Below are 21,502 nucleotides of genomic sequence, written 5' to 3' on the forward strand. Positions count from 1 at the left end.
AGATGGTCTGGCATGGAGGTGAGGATTTCAGTGTTACTTGCAATAGCTGGAATATTGCTGGAGTTCACAGTTTCAACCTGTTAGGAAAATGCCATTCAACAGAAAGAAAATGAGGAAAGGAAAAAGAGTCACCACTTTTATAACATTCTCACATAAGATCAAAATATGCAAGAAATTGGTGGTCTAAATTGTTTTTGTTTGTGTCAAGTATGCAGTATTTGAAATTTCTCCCTAGGGAATGATTTCATAGACTTCCAGAGTGGCTTGGGTTGGAAGGGTACTTTGGAGGTCCCATAACCCAGCAAGGCCAACTGAGACCAGGCTGCTCAGGGGCTCATTTTGAATATTCACAACCTCCTTCAGAAACCTGCTTGTATTTGACCAGCGTCGAGGGAAATAATTTTCTGTTATCTAATTGGAATTTCCCATGTTTCCACTTGTCTCTATTACTGCTCATCCTAAAACCATGCATCTTGAAGAAGAGCCTGACCTCATTGTTCTCCACACCTTGCTGTGAAATAGCTGTGGATATCAGCAGGACCGCCCTTTTGTCTTGAGTTCATTGAGCATCTGAGTCTATAAACTTCTGTATACCTTTCACTATTCTTTAAATAACCAGAATGGGATTTTTTTGAAAAGCCACCAGAGGAACTTGAGAAATCTCATCTGGAATAGTTGTGCTTCTCAACACAGTGCTCATAACCTGCACTGAGAACCTTATCCTCACTTCAGTATATTGTATATAGTGTCAGCTTGGAATAAATGTAGAAAAAAAAAATCTAATGTTGGAGATACTAATAAGAATTGCTAGAAGCACTGGCTGGGTCCAGTTTGAGTCAGTTAGCATTTAATAGGTAGAGTGTAAATGTCTACAGTATCTTAAAAGTCTAAACAAAAAAAGATGAGGCTTTAGCTGTATGTTATATGAAGGTATAGCTAGGTAACAGTAAGACTTAAGGAGATGAAAAACCTGCTTATCATCAGGAGAATTTCCTTTGTAGTCTGTGAAGACCAACTAAACAGTGTATCAAGTTATCCCTTTTCTAATCCAGTCAATGAATAGCTTAAATTAATATCTTCAATAACTGAATTGTTCTCAAATTTTTTATATTGGGAAGCTATCAAAATCAAGATTAATTCAATCACGCAGCTTTGAAGTGTTCATAAAGCTTAGAATGGTAGGAAAGAAAGGTGAATGCATTGCATAGGGAGGAAGAAAATTTACATCTATTATCCCTGGAGATTATATTATTTGATTTGAAAACGTGCATATACACCGTGAACAAACAGTACATCATGAAAGCCTATTTTCACTATTCTTACTTTTGACTTTTAGCATGACCTTGGATTCAAAGCAGATATTGATATTTAAAAGGCATAAAATCCTTTTAAACCTAGGCTCTGGTTCACTAACATGAGCACCTCCTTCTCCTCCCATTTCCTAGCATCCCTGGGCTCACTAGGTGGCAGCGCCACATCACAACTCCAACAACAAAACCTCCAAATGCTAATGGCAGCAGAATAACCCTATGTTGCATCCTGATGTTGCATCTTGTTAGCATTATAAATAGGTACTACTAGTAATCTATATTAATCTAGAGAAGATTTAGTATTTGAAGCATTTAGTGAATGCTGTGTATTGAGAAAATACAATATTGAGCTCAAAGGACACAGGCAGGTGAAGTACTGGATACAATAGTCAAGCAAAAATACATTTTTAACGGGACTTTTCTTATTTAAAGCAAATGTAGCCGATTTCTTCCTCCATTCAGAGGTGTTTGCGTGAACTGAGAACCTGAGTGAGGAAATCACAGGCCAGCTGAGGAATATGAAATGGGATGCTATGTTCAGACAAAATCGGAATAAAATCACCACCACTGGAAATTCAGGCCATTTTCAAAGCAGGCACATGGCAAGAACAGCATTGAAAAAGGCTTTGGTCCTTCATTTTGCTTTCTGCAAAGTTTTAAGAAATGTAACACATATATATTTCCTACCTCAATTTCCTATCACTTCTTCTTTCCCCCTTTGGAATGATGCAGAATCTCAGACACAGTTTAAATAGTAATTTAAGATTACCTGTGATGCTAGGGAGATTTTCATCACAATTCAGAATTTTGGGGGGCTCTGAAGCAGGAGTTTTCCCTTGTCTGGTGCACATCCGGATTGCTACTGAAGTGTTACCTGTAATTTTGTAAAAGCAGAAAGACTGGCATTTACTAGAGAAACACTCACATGCACATGACCTCATTAGGAATTAAAACTATATTGTGTCTGTGAGACCCTGTCCAGTGCTGTTTTCTGTTTGCATGTAAAATATTTGTCTTTCAGAGTTAAAAGTGACCATGAATTATTTAATTAGTTCTTATTCTTTTTAGAACATGTGTTTTATACTCATATACACAATCGTGTCAAAGTGGCTGATATTATTCATGCCAAATTCTGCTGGGTTTAGTTACACTAGAGCTGCAGAAACACATCTCTTAAATGCGAGGCAGAGGCATCAGCACTGAGCTATCAGAAAGACTTTTAATCATGTCCTGAGAAACATATTTCATATGTCTTGAAAGAAATGCAAAGGGTGTGTGGAGCAGCTGTGCAAAACTTAACTCCTACAAGGTCTCTTGAAGCTGAAACAGTTCATGGAGCCACAGCTGATGGAAAGTATCCTGAATCCTAATGCTAAACAACAGGAAATGAATAGAGTATTTTTCTATCAAAAGGCTGCTCAGGAGCAGATACTAACTGACTCACAGCCCAGTTCTAGACAGATATGGATACAACTCAGGGTGTGTGCCTTAATTCCCTGCATTTGGGAGAGAAAGCTGTCTGGAAAGGTTTGTGCTCCTGCTGCCTGAGCTATGCTATTCTGGGTTCAAACATCAACCTCTCATCTGATCTAATAATCCAACAGCTTTCATAAACCTTATATTTACTTGTGGGAAGTAGAAGTTAAAGGACAGAAGCACATACTATTCACAGTATCAGGTTTGCATTTTTCTTCTGAGTTGCCATATTTACTCACTATAATCCGTCAAAGGAAGGTTTTTGGTAATGCTTTCAGAAATGTGCACTGTGTAAGTACTGGCTTCACAGAAATTAACTGCACAGAAGGAAAACATATATGCAAATCAAATATTTTTAGTACAAGGACCAAATTTCAAAAGTTGAGATAGAAGCTCACTGAATCTTTTGCCCTAAGGGAAATAAAAGCAGTTGAGTAAAACTCATCGAAACGCAAGCTGCTGAGCTGCTACAAGTGATACTTATGAAGTCACTGAAACCCTAACGCTCATATTTTTTTCCACCTCTCCTATTATCACTGCCTTGGTCCTACAAAGTTTGTAAAAGATTATAAATCTTCTCCTCCAGGGTATTGTTACCCAAGCAGAAATCAGATCTGGTAACCTAATACCACAGGATAGCAAGGGGAAAAACCACAAGTTTGCTCCACATGGGGTTTGGACAGTTAATGAGGGACAGTCCTTTGGTGACTTTGAACCATGATGGATTCAATGCAGGTTCTGGTGCAGGAAGTCGCTGCCCGACTGCCTGCCACAATGATGAGCTCAGTGGACCTAACACAGTACAGCAGGTTATTGCGTACTCCCGTCATACCATACCACTATAATGTAACACGAATTTACCTTGCATTGGGGCAAACACTTGAAAAAAATGCTGTAGCACACAGACAGAAATGTGTTGCTTCATCTTACAACTTGCAACATCCTGTTTTTGCTAACTTTTGTTAATTTGGACCACATTTCAGCTGACCACATTTGAGCAGGACTGTCAGAGAAGCATACTTATGGTTGAGGTCCTGAGGGGGGCTCAGGAGGCCTGAGGTGTTCTCCATGTTCTGACACAGGCTTCCTTGCCCAGTCACATAACTTTCTGTGGGTCTTATTTTCTATAGTGTCTCAGTTTCCCATGACACAATGATACTTTCCTTCTGTAGAAATGGTTATGAACAAATAAGGGCGCATGACTGCAAAGATTAGGTCTGCCTTATAGCACCGTACTTGAACTTTGCTTGCCAAGAGGTGAGTAGCAGGGCATGCTGCTGGACCCTCTCCAGCTTCTCCATGTCTTTTTAGCCTGGGGTGCAGGCTCATATTTCCTAGTGGTGTCTCATCAGTGCTAGGAAGGTGAGGGTAATAGTGTCTGTCAACCTGTCTCTCTCCACAAAGCACAGCAGCTCTGCTTTGTTTGTGATGAACACATACTGTTGGCCCACACTGAACCTGGTATTCACCATCTCTCCCAGGTAATTTCCAGCAGGGCTGCTCCTCAGCCAGCAAGTTTCTGGCCTGTGCCAATGTCCCTGGCATGGAGATCAGCACTTGTCCTTCTTGGACACTGTGAGGTGTCTGTTGGCATTATCCTCAGGTTTTTCATGGTTCTGCATTGAGACCTTGCTATTAACTGTATTGACAATACCTCTGCCCTGCCTCAAGTTTAGTATTGTCTACGGATTTGCTAAGAAGGCATGCTGTGTCATCCTTCAGGTCTTTGATGAAGACATTAAATGACATTGGCCCTAGTACTGACCAGCAGGTTACTTTTATTATATGCCAATCAAGTCATTGATCACTACCCTTTAATCTTGGCTGTTGAGTTAATTTTCAATCCAGCTAGTGAATCCAGTTCATTCACCAAACCCATGTATATTCATCTACCAAACAAAAATGCTGACAGAAATGGTGTCAAAAGCATCCCTAAGATCAAGGTATGCTACATCTGTTGCTCTTCTGTTGAAGAAGACAGAAGGCAGACAAGTTGGTCAGACATGATTTTCCCTTTGTAAATCCGTGATGTTCCTGATTATCTTCTTATCTTCTACATGTATGGAAATAGACTCCAAGAGGACATGTCTAAGAAGACATGCTCCATAATACTCTTAGGACTGAGGTAAACCTGACTGGCTTATGGTTTCCACAGTCCTCCTTCTTGTTGTTCCTAAATGTGAGCATAATGTTGGCTTTTTTTCAGTTCTCTGTGTCTTCCCTTGATCACCACAGGTGACAGCAGCCCCACTGTGACATCAGCCAGGTCTTTCAGCAGCTTTGATTGAATACTGTCCAGACCCATGGATTTGAATACTTTTGTGGTGATCCTGCCTTCCATCTGACAGATGAAAGCCAGGAATAAGTTGATACATATGCATTCATACACGAGTACCCATTCAAGCTTTATTTTTCATCTTTCTAGTTATTCAGACAATGATCTGAAAGTGTTTTGGGTTGGTTATATACATATCTATACTTCTTGGGTTTAGACTTACAAAGGAGAGTCCATCTGAAATAAAACTGGTGTTTTTTTCCCTACTGAGGCAAATCTCAGATTACTGCAAATATTCTGACTTCAGCAGAATTGCTCCAGATCTTTTTAAAAAGCCAAACAAACCACAAATATGAAGAAAAGCAGGCCCTCATGTCATGATCTTTAAAGGAAAGTAACCATGACATAATGTACAAAAGCAATGAAATATGAGCTAAGTGGAATTTTTCCATCACCACTGAAAAAAAGTAATTGGTTTACAAAATTTGACTGCCCTCTATGTCGTGCTCTCTCCTGCTGGCAATAAACCAGATCAACTCCTCTGTTATACCCCCAGCACCCAACTGGACTTCCTTCCAGCTTCCCCAACACCTTTAGCACTATGTTCCCACATTCTTTATGCCTCATCATGTCTTAGCGCCTCCCTCACTTCTGTCTCTCACATCCATCTTTTGATTCCCAATACGTAAAATACAGATCTTTATTTTGTTAGCTGGTGGAGAGGAAACAAATGTCATGGGTAGTTTAGAGCTGTGCATCTTAGTGGCTAGCCTGGGTTGACTGGCCACGCAGTCCCCACCTCCACACTGCCAGCTTAAGTCTCCTTGCCTTTTTTCAGTTAGGTATTTATAGGGTTGGTCTTCTGTACCCAACTAGTGATATGTGCAAAATTTGTAAGATCTCAAAATCTTTAAGACTTGTAACCACCTAGTGAATTTAGTTGAAAATGTTCAACAAGAGAAGAGTTGCCAAGAAGGTGGAACAACAAACAGATGGGCAGTATAAACGTTCCTCAGAAAAACAGAACAAAATTCAGATTTGGTAAATGCAATAATGCTTGTGGTTATTTCAAGTTAATTATGCCAGTCCAAACACTCTTACCTCATATATTTTAAAAACTACAGTTACTAAAATATGTTCTTTAAAGCAATTTGCAGCAAATCAAATACAGAATACCAGAGGAGTGAACATAGGGAATTACGGAGTCATCATAATAGTTTGTTTCCAGTGCTGAAATTCCAGCAATGATTATTTTGTTTAAGCCAATTTCTCCAAAATATTTTATCCAAATGTTCTAATCCATCATGAACCCATCCAATCTGTCATTGCCTGTTGGATGTGCTACCCATCCTGTATTAAGGAAATTACATGGGATACCTGAAGTTTCCATCTACCTAGCAGTCTTCACCAGGAATATTTTCTTGCCAATCTTTTGACATCCTTCTGACCAAATGTGTGATTTCATTTTACAAAGGTGCAGCGTATCAATGTGTCACACTGGCCACAGTGTAGGTTGTTGTCTTGGAAAGTGCAAGCTGTGGATGTTACTAGCTCTGGAGATACTGCAGCTCGGTGAGCTAGTGCCCTCACAGCATCTACTGGGAGCACCCGCTCCAGTTACAGCAGTGCCATGCCGTGGCACAGAGGACTGAAATGGGAGTCAACCAGCCCAGTGCTATGCCAGGCGTAGGAAATGTGACTCATCCAAAAGCAGTGCTGTTGGTAGCAGGCACTGAGGATGACCACTGTCCTGCAGAGTGCTGAGCTAGATGGTATCCCTTCAAACATTGGTAGATCCAGAGATGTCAATACTGGCTGCTGAGGTCTGAATCAGATTTTCAACTCACTGTGAATTTCAAGCAGAGGAATTCAAAGACCAAGTTGGCTACAGACCACAGACAGCTGAAACCTGCAATGTCTTCCCCAGGTACATTACTCGTTTGAAAGAGTGACAAAAGTGGGTGAAGGATATGGCCTCATCTAGCAAGAAGAGCCATATCGCTGCTTGCGGATCCACCCTGCTGAGCAGGTCTCAGCAAAAGGGGAAGATCAGAGGCTTCCCAAAGCAGAGGGGTTCCCAGAAATGACATCAGCTGTCTATGCTGCCTGGCTTGTATTGACCTATCTCACAAGGAGATCCCACCCACTCCTCTGGGCACACACAGGCTCTGGCCTAACAGATGCCACCATTGAGGCAGAAGCACGGAGGTACCTCGGATTCTGTGGAGTCTGTGTAAATAAATAATCAAGATATATTAATGAATAGTGATGTAAAAACACATATCTATCTAATTTGCTGAAGGAAAGAAGCAAACATGATTAATTTGAAACTTCAACTAAGAATATATGTGACCCACAGTCTCCCCCATGTACTCAGTCACTGATCCCTCCTTGACCCTAAAACCAGTGGCATGAATGTGGGGTCAAAGCTTTCAAACATGAATCTGTGTTCCGACAACAATGTAGGTGGAAACAGTTTTGTGCAGCTGCTGGACAAGCAGGAGTGATGGTGCGGGCTTCCAGGCTGCCAAAGCACAAGCTGTTGAATCCATGAAAAGCCAAAATTACTTCTGTGGGATTTCACAGGAGCAAGAAGGCAAAATAGGGCCCCAGAACCCCAATGCTGAGGGACCCAGAACAGTAAGAAGAACATGGATAGTCACACATCCAAGAATCAGACAGAGATACTCTGATTTAAGACAGGCATTATTGAATAAAGTTGATAAAACCCCATGCCCCATGTCACAGTCAACCTCGCAGAGTCCCAAAGTGAAGGATGGAGTTGGAATCCCTTCCCATAAGTTTCATGGTGGAAATTGTGCACCTGTGCCTTGAAATAATGCAGAAAACTGGAGCTGAGGACTGCCATTTGATCTGACATTTTAGTGCCTGTGTTTGAGATGCTGACAAATACAGTAAACCCAGAAAATTCAAAAGTAAAAACCTGCTGCCAGGAACACATGTGCTATTGTATATTCTAATATTCTCACTGAGCTAAAAAAATTGCCTAGCTTCTTACTCTCTAATGAGATTCATAAACTGGCAGATTATTGCAAACTATAGGAGATGGGCCACATGGCGAGGGTAATTCTGTTCTTGGCACATATCACTCAGCTTTTGCTCATGTTGTTGCTACATAGTATTTGTGTTTCAGGCTGTCTCAGCTACATTACAGCCAGATGTCCATGATTTTAATGGAATAACATCTATGTGTTGCTAGGTAATGTCTCTGCTAGCCATCAGCTTTTCAAAACACATTGTCTCTTTGTTGGAAATTTTACAGAAAGGAAAGGAAAACTCCTCCAGCAATTGAGACCTTGGAAGCCCAAGCTAAGCAGCTGTGGGTAATGGCTGTATCTGGGGAGATGAGTGCCTGGTTGGGCATCTGTTGCCCCATTGCCTGGCAGCACTGGCTCACCCACCAGGCACATGAGTGTGGCACATGGGGGCACGTGGCAGAGGAGTCACACCGGGACTAAGACACTTCCTTCGGATTTGGGAGCTTGGGAACCTGCAAAATACTGTGGAACCTGCAGTGTAGCTCCAAGCCTCTGTCTTGCTTGGTGAACACATGCCTGGAGCAGACAGTCAGAAGGTGACACAGCAGGGTGATCTGGCACAGAGCATCCTGGAAACTGGGAGAGAGCAGCCCTGCCCTGCAAATGCACAGGCCTTGGGCTGCCTGCTGAGGGGCAGGACAGGGGACCAGCTGCAGCAGCCATGGATGACAGCAATGGTAGTGGCATTTCCACAGCCCAGCTGGGGTGTCAGGGTCTGGCTCTGGCACTGTTAGTCACAGGGCGCAAAAGGAGTGCAAGGAAAGGGAAAGGTGAAAAGGAGATCAGGGCTGACACTTCTGTGAGAGCAGTAAAACAGAAAAACACAAAGCTGTGGGGTGAAAACAGACACAGCTGCCACGCCACCCTTGCAGCAAAAAGCAGGTGACAGCAAACAGCATCAATCTTACCTTTGCCTTTCCCAGAAGAGCCCTTCTGTAAAAACGTGATGCTCGCAGGATCTGTTAACACTAATTGAAACTGTGGCTCTATTTAGTGTTTGCTGATAGCCTTTCTCAGACTGCTCTTCAAGGTCTCATGTACCGTTATAAAGCTTTCTTTTTTCTTTTAGGCAGAGAGAAATCTGTGTCTTTCACAAACACAGATTCCTGAGCTGACTAATGCAGTCCCATATACTCCCCACACAGTAAAACTCATCAGGCTTCAGTAATTGTGGCACTGACTTAAAATAATGGGTTTTTTTCTGGTTTTATCTTAAGAGTCAGAAAACATATCTTTATTTGGCTTTGGCTTTGAAGTTTTGCAGACATTAAGCATCTCAAGAATCACAGTGATTTTGATCGTATGTATTTTTAAACTAAAACTAAAAGATTCTTGCATAATACTGTGTCATCATAAACCATTGGGGTTTTCTTAATCAAATATTATTGAAACTGTTAATGCTAATACTTGTGAATGAGGTTTCATTACAGAATGAACACTACCACTATGCATAACAAGCAATGCATCAGATGGGCATGGACGTATTCTCTGTCCCTGAAGTACATGAACTACTTCTGTAGTTCCAGCAGCCATCCAGTTCCCAGCTCATTTACCTGCAGTTGTGTAAATCCTCAGCATAAGCAGAGGTACTCCTCTAGGAGTTGTACTAGGAGTTAACTCCCATATCATCTGGGTTTAGCTCCACCAAGTTGAACAAAGCGCTGGGCAAACATTTATATTAGCCAAGGTAGATTACTACTGACATATGTTAAATAATTGCTGTTTACTTATGTGCCATTTCTTGGGCATGGATATGTTCCCTCCCTCCAAACATTTGATAAATCTCTTGTAGTCAGTGTAATAATTTTGTATCATATCACAGAATCACAGAATCACAAGGGTTGGAAGGGACCTCAAAAGATCATCTCATCCAACCCCCCTGCAAGAGCAGGGTAACCTAGAGTACATCACACAGGAACTTGTCCAGCCAGGCCTTGAATACCTCCAATGTAGGAGACTCCACAACCCCCCTGGGCAACCTGTTCCAGTGCTCTGTCACTCTCACAGTAAAGAAGCTTTTCCTGATGTTCACATGGAACCTCTTATGCTCCAGTTTACACCCATTACCCCTTGTCCTATCACTGGACATCACTGAGAAAAGCCTAGCTCCATCATCCTGACACTCACCCTTTACATATTTGTAAACATTGATGAGGTCACCCCTCAGTCTCCTCTTCTCCAAGATAAAGAGACCCAGCTCCCTCAGCCTCTCCTCATAAGGGAGATGTTCCACTCCCTTAATCATCTTTGTGGCTCTGCGCTGGACTCTTTCAAGCAATTCCCTGTCCTTCTTGAACTGAGGGTCCCAGAACTGGACACAATATTCCAGATGTGGCCTCACCAAGGCAGAGTAGAGGGGGAGGAGAACCTCTCTTGACCTACTGACCACCCCCCTTCTAATACACCCTAGGATGCCATTGGCCTTCTTGGCCACAAGGGCACAGTGCTGGCTCATGGTCATCCTCCCATCCACCAGGATCCCCAGGTCCCTTTCCCCTTCACTACTTTCCAGCAGGTCAACCCCCAACCTGTACTGGTTCATGGGGTTGTTCCTCCCCAGATGCACGACTCTACACTTGCCCTTGTTGAATTTCATCAAGTTTCTCCCCGCCCAACTCTCCAGCCTGTCCAGGTCTCGCTGAATGGCAACACAGCCTTCTGGCGTGTCAGCCACTCCTCCCAGTTTAGTGTCATCAGCGAACTTGCTGAGGGTACATTCAGTTCCCTTATCCAGGTCGTTGATGAAAATATTAAACAGCACTGGTCCCAGCACCGACCCCTGAGGGACTCCACTAGTCACAGACCTCCAGCTAGATTCTGCCCCATTGACCACAACTCTCTGCCTTCTTCCTTTCAACCAGTTCTTGATCCACCTCACTACCTGATCACCAAGCCCACACTTCCTTAGCTTATCTATGAGGATGCTGTGGGAGCCAGTATCAAATGCCTTACTGAAATCAAGAAAAACCACATCTACCGCTCTACCATCATCCATCCACCTAGTTACTTCCTCATAGAAGGCTATAAGGCTGGTCAAACATGACTTCCCCTTGGTAAAACCATGTTGGCTACTCTTAATGACCCCCTCATCCTTGATATGTCTAGAGGTGGTGTCAAGAATAAGTTGTTCCATCACCTTTCCAGGGATGGAGGTAAGGCTGACCGGTCTATAATTACCCGGGTCCTCCTTCTGGCCCTTCTTATAGACTGGCGCAACATTTGCCATCCTCCAATCCTGAGGCACCTCTCCTGTTTCCCACGACTTGCCAAAGATGATGGAGAGTGGCCTAGTAATGACCTCCGCCAGCTCCCTCAGCACCCGTGGGTGTATTCCATCCAGACCCATCGATTTATAGATGTCCAGATTGCTTAACTGATCCCTAACCCAATCCTCACCTACCAAAGCAAACTCCTCCTTTATCCTGACTCCTTCTGGGGCTATAGGAATCTGGGGCCCCCAGGGAGAGTCTGCAGGAGTAAAGACAGAGGCAAAGAAGGCATTCAGCACCTCTGCCTTCTTTATATCCTCTGTCTCCAGGGCACCCTCCTCGTTCAGCAGTGGGCCTATATTGCCTCTCATGTTAGTTTTACCCGCTATGCATTTGAAGAAGCGCTTTCTATTGTCCTTAACCCGACTTGCAAGATTAAGTTCAAGGAGGCCTTAGCTGTCCTAACTGTCTCCCTACATCCTCTAACAACTGTCCTATATTCCTCCCAAGTGGCCAGCCCTTCCTTCCATAATCCATAGATTCTCTTTTTCCACATGAGTTTGCCCAGCAGTTCCTTGTTTAACCATGCTGGTCTCCTGGCTCCCTTACTTGATTTCCTACCCATTGGGACGCTCTGATCCTGAGCTTGGAAGAAGTGGTCCTTGAATGCTGACCAACTATCTTGAGCCCCTTTACCACCTAGTACCCTTTCTCATGAGACTTCCCTTAGCAATTGATTGAAGGGGCGAAAGTTGGCCCTTCGGAAATCCAGAATTGTGGCCTTGCTAGGTATTCTATTCCTCCCACACAGGATCCTAAACTCCACCATCTCATGGTCACTGCAGCCAAGGCTGCCATTGACCATCACCACTTCAACCAGACCCTCCTTGTTGGTGAGTACTAGATCCAGCAGCGCTTCTCTCCTAGTTGGTTTGTCCACCATTTGCATTAAGAAGTTATCATCAATGCACTGGAGGAACCTCCTAGACTGTGAATGATCGGCTGTGTGAGTCTTCCAGCAAATATCGGGGTAGTTAAAATCCCCCATGAGGACCAAGGCATGTAGTTGCGAGGCTGCTTTCAGTTGCCTGTAGAAAGCCTCATCAACTCCTTCGTCCTGATCAGGAAGTCTATAATAGACCCTCACAACTGTATCACCCGTACCAGCCTGTCCCTTAATTCGTACCCACAGACTTTCCACTTGCCCCTCATCTGCCCCTGGACAGAACTCAATACATTGTAGTCGCTCTCTCGCATAAAGGGCAACTCCACCACCTCGCTTTGCTGACCTATCTTTCCTAAAAAGGACATAGCCATCCATGACCACATTCCAGTCATGTGAGCTGTCCCACCACATCTCTGTAATTGCCACCAGATCATAACCCTTAGACTGCACACAGACTTCTAACTCCCCCTGTTTATTCCCCATGCTGCATGCATTGGTGTACAGGCATTTCAGGGAGTGAGCAGAGCACGCTAATGGCACCCTTGGGAGGCAGGAGGCCTTCTGGTCTTCATTACCACTAGAACAATGCCCCACTAGTTCAAACCCAGCTACAACCCCCTCACACTTTGAATCTAACCTACAGCTCTGTGAGTGAGCTCTGCTAACTCTTGCCCTAGTACCCTTTTTCCCCTGCGGGACAGGGTCTAAACAACTATCCTTTCCCTCAAATGAAACAATAGGTTGAGAGTCCTCCCTAGTCCGCCATCCTTCAAGCCCTAGCATGTTTTCCTTGGGCTTGTCCCTAACAGGCCCAGTTATCTCCCCTTCCCCCTTCATATCTAGTTTAAAGCCCTGTCAATGAGCCCTGCCAACTCCTGCCCCAAAAACCTTTTCCCCCTCTGGGACTGGTGTATCCCACCTGCCACCAGCAAACCAGGTGTCTCATATAGCAGCCCATGATTGAAAAACCCAAATCCCTGCCTTTGGCACCAGTCACGTAGCCATACATTAATCTGCAGACTCTTGATTATTTTGAAAGGAAACACTGGCCAGTTTTCTGTTACAAATTTGCATACAGAAGTGTCTTACAAGGGTGCGTTTAGCTGATTTTCAGGTATAGAACATGCAAACCAATATCTTCCATACTCTTTTCAACAAAGTTTTCTATAGTGCAAGTTGTAATGAAAACATGAACAGATGCTATTTAACATGTTTTCCTTATATGCATGCAAACATAAACTTATGTAAAGCTAAATATTTCCTCTTTAAAACAGAATTTACTAGATTAGCTAGAGGTTTATTTTTGTCTTTTGAAAAATAAATGAGATTTCTACTGAAAGAGTGAGAAAATAACAAGGCATTTCTCAAAGCTCTATCAGAAGACTAATGTACAGTGTAAACATGTTACAAGTAAAATACTCTAGAGAGTGTTTGCCATCCTGTTCTATTTTAAAGCAGAATGCAATGTTTAGGATACTTCCTTAAACATCAGTGTAAGAAGAAAAACGATTCCACATACGAAGCGTACAGCAGAGAGGTAATAATGAATATCAGCAATCATGTTGAAATACTTAAGAAAAGGAAAAAGAGCTCAAAAGAGCTCAAACAGAGCTTAAATGGAGTAGAATTATATTTCTTACAGGTTTTAAACCTGAGGACAAGCTGCCAAATACACAGTGCCCAAAGGGTTGCAGTCACTACACAGCAGGTAATTCCAACCAATATTCTGTCCCAGTGGAGTGAAGACGTTGCGGTGCAGACTGTCTGCTCTGCTATGAAATGGCAATATACGTTCATAACCTTGTGATGGATAAACTATTAATTACTTGTCTACCACTAAAACATTAACCCTTTCTGTTCCACTTAGGAAAAAAAAAGAAAGCAATACACCATTACTTCTATCATTTTCCAACCAATAAAACATTTCTCTTACCAAGGCATTGAATGTCTTCTACTTGCTATAAGACAATGTCTCAGCTCAGACAGGCAGCTACATTTATATTGGTAAGGGATGGAGCTTGATATTTGAATGCATGGCATGGCTCAGAGCCATGTCAGAGAATGTTTCTTCCCTCTTGGCAAAGCATATGTATTACATATATATAGCCTTCTGGAACTGACTGTAATCCTCAAATTAGACCTGTGCATGGTCTGATGAGGTGCTGGATGGCGCAGGCCAAAACCATGCCAGGCAGTGTGCTAGCACTTGAGGGATTAGTCCTGCTGTGTAGCCTCATTTTATTTGCTGGCACAGCCGTAACCACCAGGCTCTGCAGCAGAGAGGCTACGCTGGATCCAGGGAGGAGTTTGTGGAAGGGTGAGGATAAGGTCTCTCCTCTGCAGCAACATTTGTCTTGTGCTGAGAGAAGGTGGAAATGGTGACTGTGTTAGGACTGGCCTAAATCAGGCACGTGACATGCACCAAGAGAGTAAATGTCATTTCCATACTACATAATTTGGACAGGCAGCATACAGCCTTCTTGCATGCCCTCTATGCAGCTCCACTATTAAATATGGTCTCTCAGAAGGCACTGGCAAAACTAGGAGTAAAATCTCTGTCTTCAGATTCCCAAGACATCTGATTCATCCAGAAAGATGTGGGGAAGGAAAAGAAAATGGATAAAAGGCACAAGTAAAATGTGAAGTGGAAAAAAAAGTTACACCACCAGAACTGCCAAAATCAGCATCTTCTGCATGTTATTATGTCTCCCTCTGACAAATTAAAAGCTAAGAGATGAATATCACAGTCAAAGTGAAGAGGCAAATAGAGTTGTTTAAAAAACTAATTGGACTAAACACTGTATTTTCTATAATCAGTGATCAGTGGATGGATCCCTTGTGTGTGAGTAGGAACAGCACCCTGCTCTTACATGGTGTTCTTCATTAGTGAGGAAAGGAGGCTTGTTTGGCTTTTTCAATTACTGAAGTACTTTCATCTCAGTTTTAGAAGCAGCACTCAATAAACTGATGTAATATGCCAAGGATATAAAAAAAAAACAGTCAAAAAAGGGCTCAGGTCTCTTGGGATGCAGCCCAGTGGTCTAGCCACTAAATAGTACTGACACTGCTAGATGCTACTGTTTCTTTAACACCTTACAGACTATTAAGATATTTTTTTACTTTTATCAAGAAAAAAGATAACTAAGATATGTATTTAATCTCCTTGGTGGCAATCTGCAAAATATTCACAAAAATGCTCATACTCAAAAAATCAGTGCAGAAAACACCAAACATCTAATTAGTGATCAAGACACACTGTATGGAAGAAAGCACATAGGACATAGGAAATTCGGAGGAAATGCTGAAATAATTAGATTATTAGATTTACAATAATTAAATAGTAATAGTAATACTATTATAATATAATATATATTACTATCTAATTAATTAATAATTAATATTATACTATTAGATTGTTTAATTAGATTTAATATTAGATTTAATATTTAGATTTAATAGTAACAATTAGATTTACAAATAAGAGCTCCAAAACTGTTAATATGCTTCTTCAAACAGCCTGACATCCTAACAGTCTGCTCACAGAGGTTTTAGTTAAAACAGGCTGCACGTCCACACCAGTGACTGGTACTGGGACATTGCTCCAGGCAGGACATGGCTATTTGCTGTCCCTCTGGGCACAGCTCTGGCCAGCTGGGGATCTCCCTGCCTGTCTGCGGTAGCCGTTGCGTTAAGAGTCTGTCTCTTGTCCTAGATCTTTTCTCTCTCCGTATTATTCTTATTACTATGGAAAACAGAGAAGGGGAAACCTCCCCTTCACGATCGGCACTGAGACACAAGGAGGGCGGGGCTGTGGCATGCCGCCGATGGGTGGGAGGGAGTACAAGGGTGAGAGGAAACAGACATCTCCCTGGCTGAGAGGGGATATTTGGGCATTTTAACTCAATAAAATGGCAAACTGCAAATCCTCCTCAAGGGGGTTGTACAAGCACTGGCAGGCTTTCTTCATCAGAGGGGCAGAAATAGAACTTTGTGGGGCAGGGCAGCAGAGGTGCCCCCTTTGCCTGGTGAGAGTAGCCATGGGTGGAGGCTGGGTGGCACAGCTCCAGGGATGGCCCCAGTATGCATCCCACTGCCTGGCCATTCCATGGGCTAGGAAGCATTTGCAGATTCAACCAGGCAAGCCCTGGCAGCCTGACAGCTGTGTGACCCAGCTATGTCGCTGCTGTTAAACCATGAACAACCACAAAGCTCAGCTGAACAGGAAGATCTCCTCCTTGTCCTACTCACCAAGAACGCTTAGTACCCTTGCACGTGTTAATTACTTTACAGGCTCTTGCCATAGCAGTTAAATGTTTGCCTTTCTGAGGTTAGAAGTGCCAAGAGTTCAAAACACACAAGATGCCTGTCCCTGTGCAGGACTTGTACAAAGCAAAGCAGAGCCAAGCATAGGCAGACTAGCTCTTGCAAATGGAGAAACTGAGTCACAGAATAGTTCAGCAACATCAAGTTAAGCTACATCCAATACGGCACCAAATCTGATGTTTACAGTATATTAAAAGCATACCTAGCTTCTGAATCACAGGTCTGGGTCCTTTGCTAGTAGAAATACTGCTAGATCATTTTGCATTTTTAAAAATCTCTGCAAGAGATTTTTAAATTACAAAGTAGGAAAGAAAATTAATTCTTGTGGTTACTGACACTGGCCATTCTATTCAATGGAAATAACATCCCTGCTTTCATTCCTTTATATAGCTAACATCATCATGGATGTCTTTGAGAAGCATGTTGTGTTTAGATATATAAAATACCATGAGTCCAAAACCTTGGATTGCAAGCCCAAGTTTGCAAATCGAAGACAAGTTTGTCAGCTGGGAAGTGGAAGTAAGATTGTGAGCTAAAAAGATTGGGAACTTCTAACTTCACATGAATATTTTGTATAAATCTTAAGAGAAAAAAAAAAAAAAAGCACCACAGGAACCAGATGGAAAACCCAAAACAAATCAATAAATACATCCTAAGGGGTAGTACACTTTTATTTATGAAAATAGTAAGCCATGTTTATATGATAGAATAATCAAACGGAAAGAAAACCTTATTACTTTCAAATTTGTGTATGTGATGCAGCTGCAGGGAGACAAACCATTCTTGAGTGGCTAGATATGTTTTTTTTGCTTTCCTCCATTTCTTTTAAGCCTTAATTAGAGCCAGATGTTTCTTATTTCCTTTCTTTATTTGTTTGTTTTCGAGCCTGAATGAAGTGTGGTGCCAGCAGTGAATATCATCTTTGACTTTTTTTTATTTTTCAATTGCGTCTGTCTGAGTTGGAGTCACAAACCAGTAAAATTCCAGCAAAGCAGTGCAGGCTTTCACTCCTGCTGTCATTCCTGTCAGGAGCAGGAGATCAGCATTACCGCTTCTGTGCCTGACACAGGAGCCGTAAAAATCCCAGAGTGTGTCTGAGAACCTTGTCCCTGATAAATAACGCTGAAGGCAGATTGGAATGCTGTATGCCATGAATGCAGCTTTCCCTCCCATAGTTGTAGAGTGCTGTAGTTTCTTAATTGCTATTCAGTTGTATAGATCTGCAGTCTATTTTCCGGTTTTTTTTTTTCTTCTCCTCAGGGAGGCACTGGCTGGTATTGTAGACACAACCATTTCTTTTCCAATTTCACGTCTTACTGTGACCTCTAAGGTACCATCCCCTGCAGAATATTTTGCCGTTAAATAGTAGTGATCTATAAGCAAGAGCTCTCCTTCTGAATCAAATTGAAGTATTCTGTAGTATTTATATAATGTTTTTTAACTACTTTTTAAATGCATTTTCATTCTAAGAAGTGTATCAAATATGGAAATCAGTGAACTGCAACAATTACACAGCGAAGTGTTAGAAATTACTATTCTGAAAAAATCATCTGACAACAAATTATGCCTTAGTGGACAAAATTAGGCTTTTTACTCCCACATATTTTGAGCAAACACATATTTTACCCAGAATAGATCTTAAAAGCAAGTGCTCAGCAGTTTTCCAGTTGTCTTTCTCCCTTTTCACACATGTGCTGTTGTTGCTCAGTCCTTGGTGGGGCTTCTTTACACTACAGCACATGCTAAAGGACTTTTTGGATAAAAAATTATTCTGTTTTCTTCCACCAACTTCTGTACTAGTAATTCCTACCCAAACTGTTTTAGTTCAGAGGAACTGAAACATGTGGAAGGAGGATGTTAAGGTACCAGATACACCAAAGTGTTCTTGTGCCTCAATTTTAAGGGTGAATGAGACTCTAGGATTGAAATTCCTTGCTGCAAATTTACTCTTAGTTCAAGCTAGGTTTATATACAAGGGGGAAAAAAAAAGTTATTTACAGAATATAAAACAAATATCACACTTACTAAGCTTTGCAGAAACACAGGTAGCATAAATGAAAGAAAGCCATGTTTAACCATCATGATAAACAGGTTCCCTTCCCTTCTGTCAACCAAACTCCTCACCTTACGCATGTGTGTGCCTCAGAGTCAGGCACACATCGGTGGTGCCAAAGGAATATACCTGTACAGCACAAACATTCCACACATTTTGGAGCTCTAGTTTTGTCCAGGGATGCAGATCCCCATTAGTGCTTGGAGCAAACAAGAATCAGTGCTGGACACCACCACTGAACTTCATTTCCTGTGAAGGGACTCCAGATCCCATGCTCTGACTCCACTCCATGATGCAAACTTGGGCATTTAAGTTAGGATGAGAGGGTAAGATCCAAAGTGCTCTCTTGATCCAGATTAAAATGCAAAGGCTGGTTCAGATGGTATTGTGGTCATGGGCCCAGGAACTGCAAGAGCAGCCTTGCCTTTATGCTGCCAGCTCAGAGATGCTCTTTTTTTCCCTCATTTCCCTATTTGTTCAGCGGGTGGTTTCAGCCTCCTTTCGTTTGAGCTTCTGACTTCTTTGCAGCCCACTGACAACACTGAGTGAACTTCCTGAGCTCAGGCAGTGCCACCCTAAGACCAGACTCCCCATATGGTGCACGAGGGCCTCCCTCCATGCTTCATGCCAATATCAATGTAACCATGAGGTCCCGAGTCATCCACACAGGTGGAAACACCTTCCCATTGTGAGCCAAGCTTCTGCCACACACTGAAGTTCATCTGTCTCACACAGAGCCAATGCAAAAATGTGCATTTTACATGATTGCCTGAATGGGATGGGGCATCCAGATCACCAGATTTTCGAGGTTGACCATGGCAGTAAACAGTCACACTGGCAATGTGGCTGGAGATAGCCAACCAGAGGGTGTACAGTGACATTGGTACATTTGACTTTCTAATGTAAACTGGTTGATTCCCAAATTGGTTTATTTAAAGCTACTTCTAGTTTTTTTAAGTTTTTGACTGATAGTTTTCAGAAGTCTTATGCAGCTTTTTCAGATTTGTGACCAACCAGATGAAATGGAAAATTGGGAAGTGCTGACTTTCTATCTCTTACTTGGCCATAGACAAATTTAGAAGTTTTCTTATACACAGGTAAGTGCATCGCACTCTAAAAAACCACTCTCTGTCAAATATGTAGCAAAGTGGTATCAAGCCCAAGGAACTATAAAGTTTAATGAATTTATCCCTAAAATGCAGTCTGAGAGTGGACAAAATTATTTGCTATTTTTTGTCAGGTATGGTCCCTAGTCTTAATTTTAGAAACTGGTAAAAAATATGAAAAAGACAAAATCTGTAATTGCCAAAATTTCTTCAAGTATGTCAGCTTTTTTCTTTCAGAATGCATTTTCACTTACAGCAGAAAAAGTGTTTTGCTTTTTTCTGTAAAAGGAAAAGGGAGAAAAGTCAAATAAAATCATAAATATTCTTATTATAGAGCTTGCCAAAACAGAAAGATCCCATTCATGCAGTTCTGTTTACTTGGTTGCTGGCTGCTCCATTATGTATGATACAGGAGACCAGGTCCAGATCTGGGACCTCCTTTTTCCATAGCATTTGACTTTCGTGGATCGTACTCCCCAGACCTCAAGAAGAGTTCCTTTCAACTGTGTTGTAAATTATGATTAAATAACAGAATCAAGGGAATTTGACAAGGCAGCACTGACCTTTCCTGAATTTGAGTGCAACTCGCTCAAATGTCTGGGTTGGCTATGAGAGTAACCTGTCTATCATACCCCATAAATGCATATATTTTTTTCCCCTGAAACATGACAGACATCTTATATGAACAAATCAATTTTATTTAAATAATATTACAGGCATATCTTGTCTATTATAAACTACCATGCAGTTTTTCAAAAGCACCAATATTTAACAATAATTTCAATTTTCTTGAGAGCAGCTACCTTTTTCTGAGTGGTGTTTGTAAACTTGTCAGACTTCCCTCCACTCATTCAACTCAAGCAAAATCTGTTGGTAGTGAAATGCTGAATGTTGTACCTTCTAACTTGTAATAGTTACCTTACTGTTCCTGAGCATCTCTTTCGAATAGTGCTTGAGAAGAATGAGTAAAGTGTTCTGTGTAGCAAAAACCCACAGTGAAACGGGGTGTTTCTTTCCTTTGTGGCACCAAAAATATAGCAGGCACAAAAGCATTACAAATAAAATCCAAGAGACTATCATTTCTTTGAGGCTTCAGGATCTGTTTTTCCTTGCATTTCTTCAAGCTTAATAATGCAATACCACTTTCCTCAATGCAAAAAGTTTTTGTAAGAAGCCTGCCCTACAGTTCTGTGTCACAGACTGCATTAGCCTCCAGGTTGGGCTTCTTTAAAAGCATCTTTGCAAAGCATGGTTGCACCAAACCAGCACATGGGTCTGATGGGCTTATTCGTTTAGTTGTCTGATCGTTTACGGGAGATTCACAGCAGGGAGACATAAGAGATACAGGTGATACCTCTCAGGAGGCTGAGAGTCCTGCTCATATTTTCTGCGAAGAAAATGCACACACCTGCAGCCACTGCTGGATGTAAACAGGGACAGAGCCAGAGCCACCAGGCTGAGGCAGTCACAGGGGAACTGTGTCAGGCAGCCACTCTTCTGGCCATGACATTCAAGTACTGGCACTTCTTGTTTCTGAAAAAGCAGTTTTTTCAAAAGGAGAATTTGCTGAGCACTCTCTGTGTTCACTCAGATCACTGAATCCCATGAGGCTCACTTTGTCAACTGATTTGGGCTTATCAGAACAGACTTCTGTAATAATTCCCAAGTTCTCTTTGGTACATAACCATCATCTTCACTCCCAGCACTGCAGAAGCTTTGTATCCCAACCATTCTAACCAGAAAAA

The 21,502-nt window shown here is 42.1% G+C and overlaps 1 protein-coding gene across 1 annotated transcript in view; it reads right to left on the reverse strand.

The window, feature by feature from the left end:
- Window positions 1–14,072, reverse strand: part of ADGRG7 (adhesion G protein-coupled receptor G7) — a gene marked incomplete at both ends in the record, with an annotated part of 30,529 nt that extends 16,457 nt beyond the window's left edge. Inside the window, 4 exon segments of the mRNA XM_080613491.1 lie at window positions 1–77; window positions 7,205–7,234; window positions 7,238–7,290; window positions 13,916–14,072. Coding sequence (XP_080469617.1) covers window positions 1–77; window positions 7,205–7,234; window positions 7,238–7,290; window positions 13,916–14,072 — 317 coding nt within the window.
- Window positions 14,073–21,502: the final 7,430 nt, after the last annotated feature.

This window comes from Psittacula echo (assembly GCF_963264785.1).
Source record: "Psittacula echo genome assembly, chromosome: 3".
In the NCBI taxonomy this organism is placed as follows: Eukaryota; Metazoa; Chordata; class Aves; order Psittaciformes; family Psittacidae; genus Psittacula; species Psittacula echo.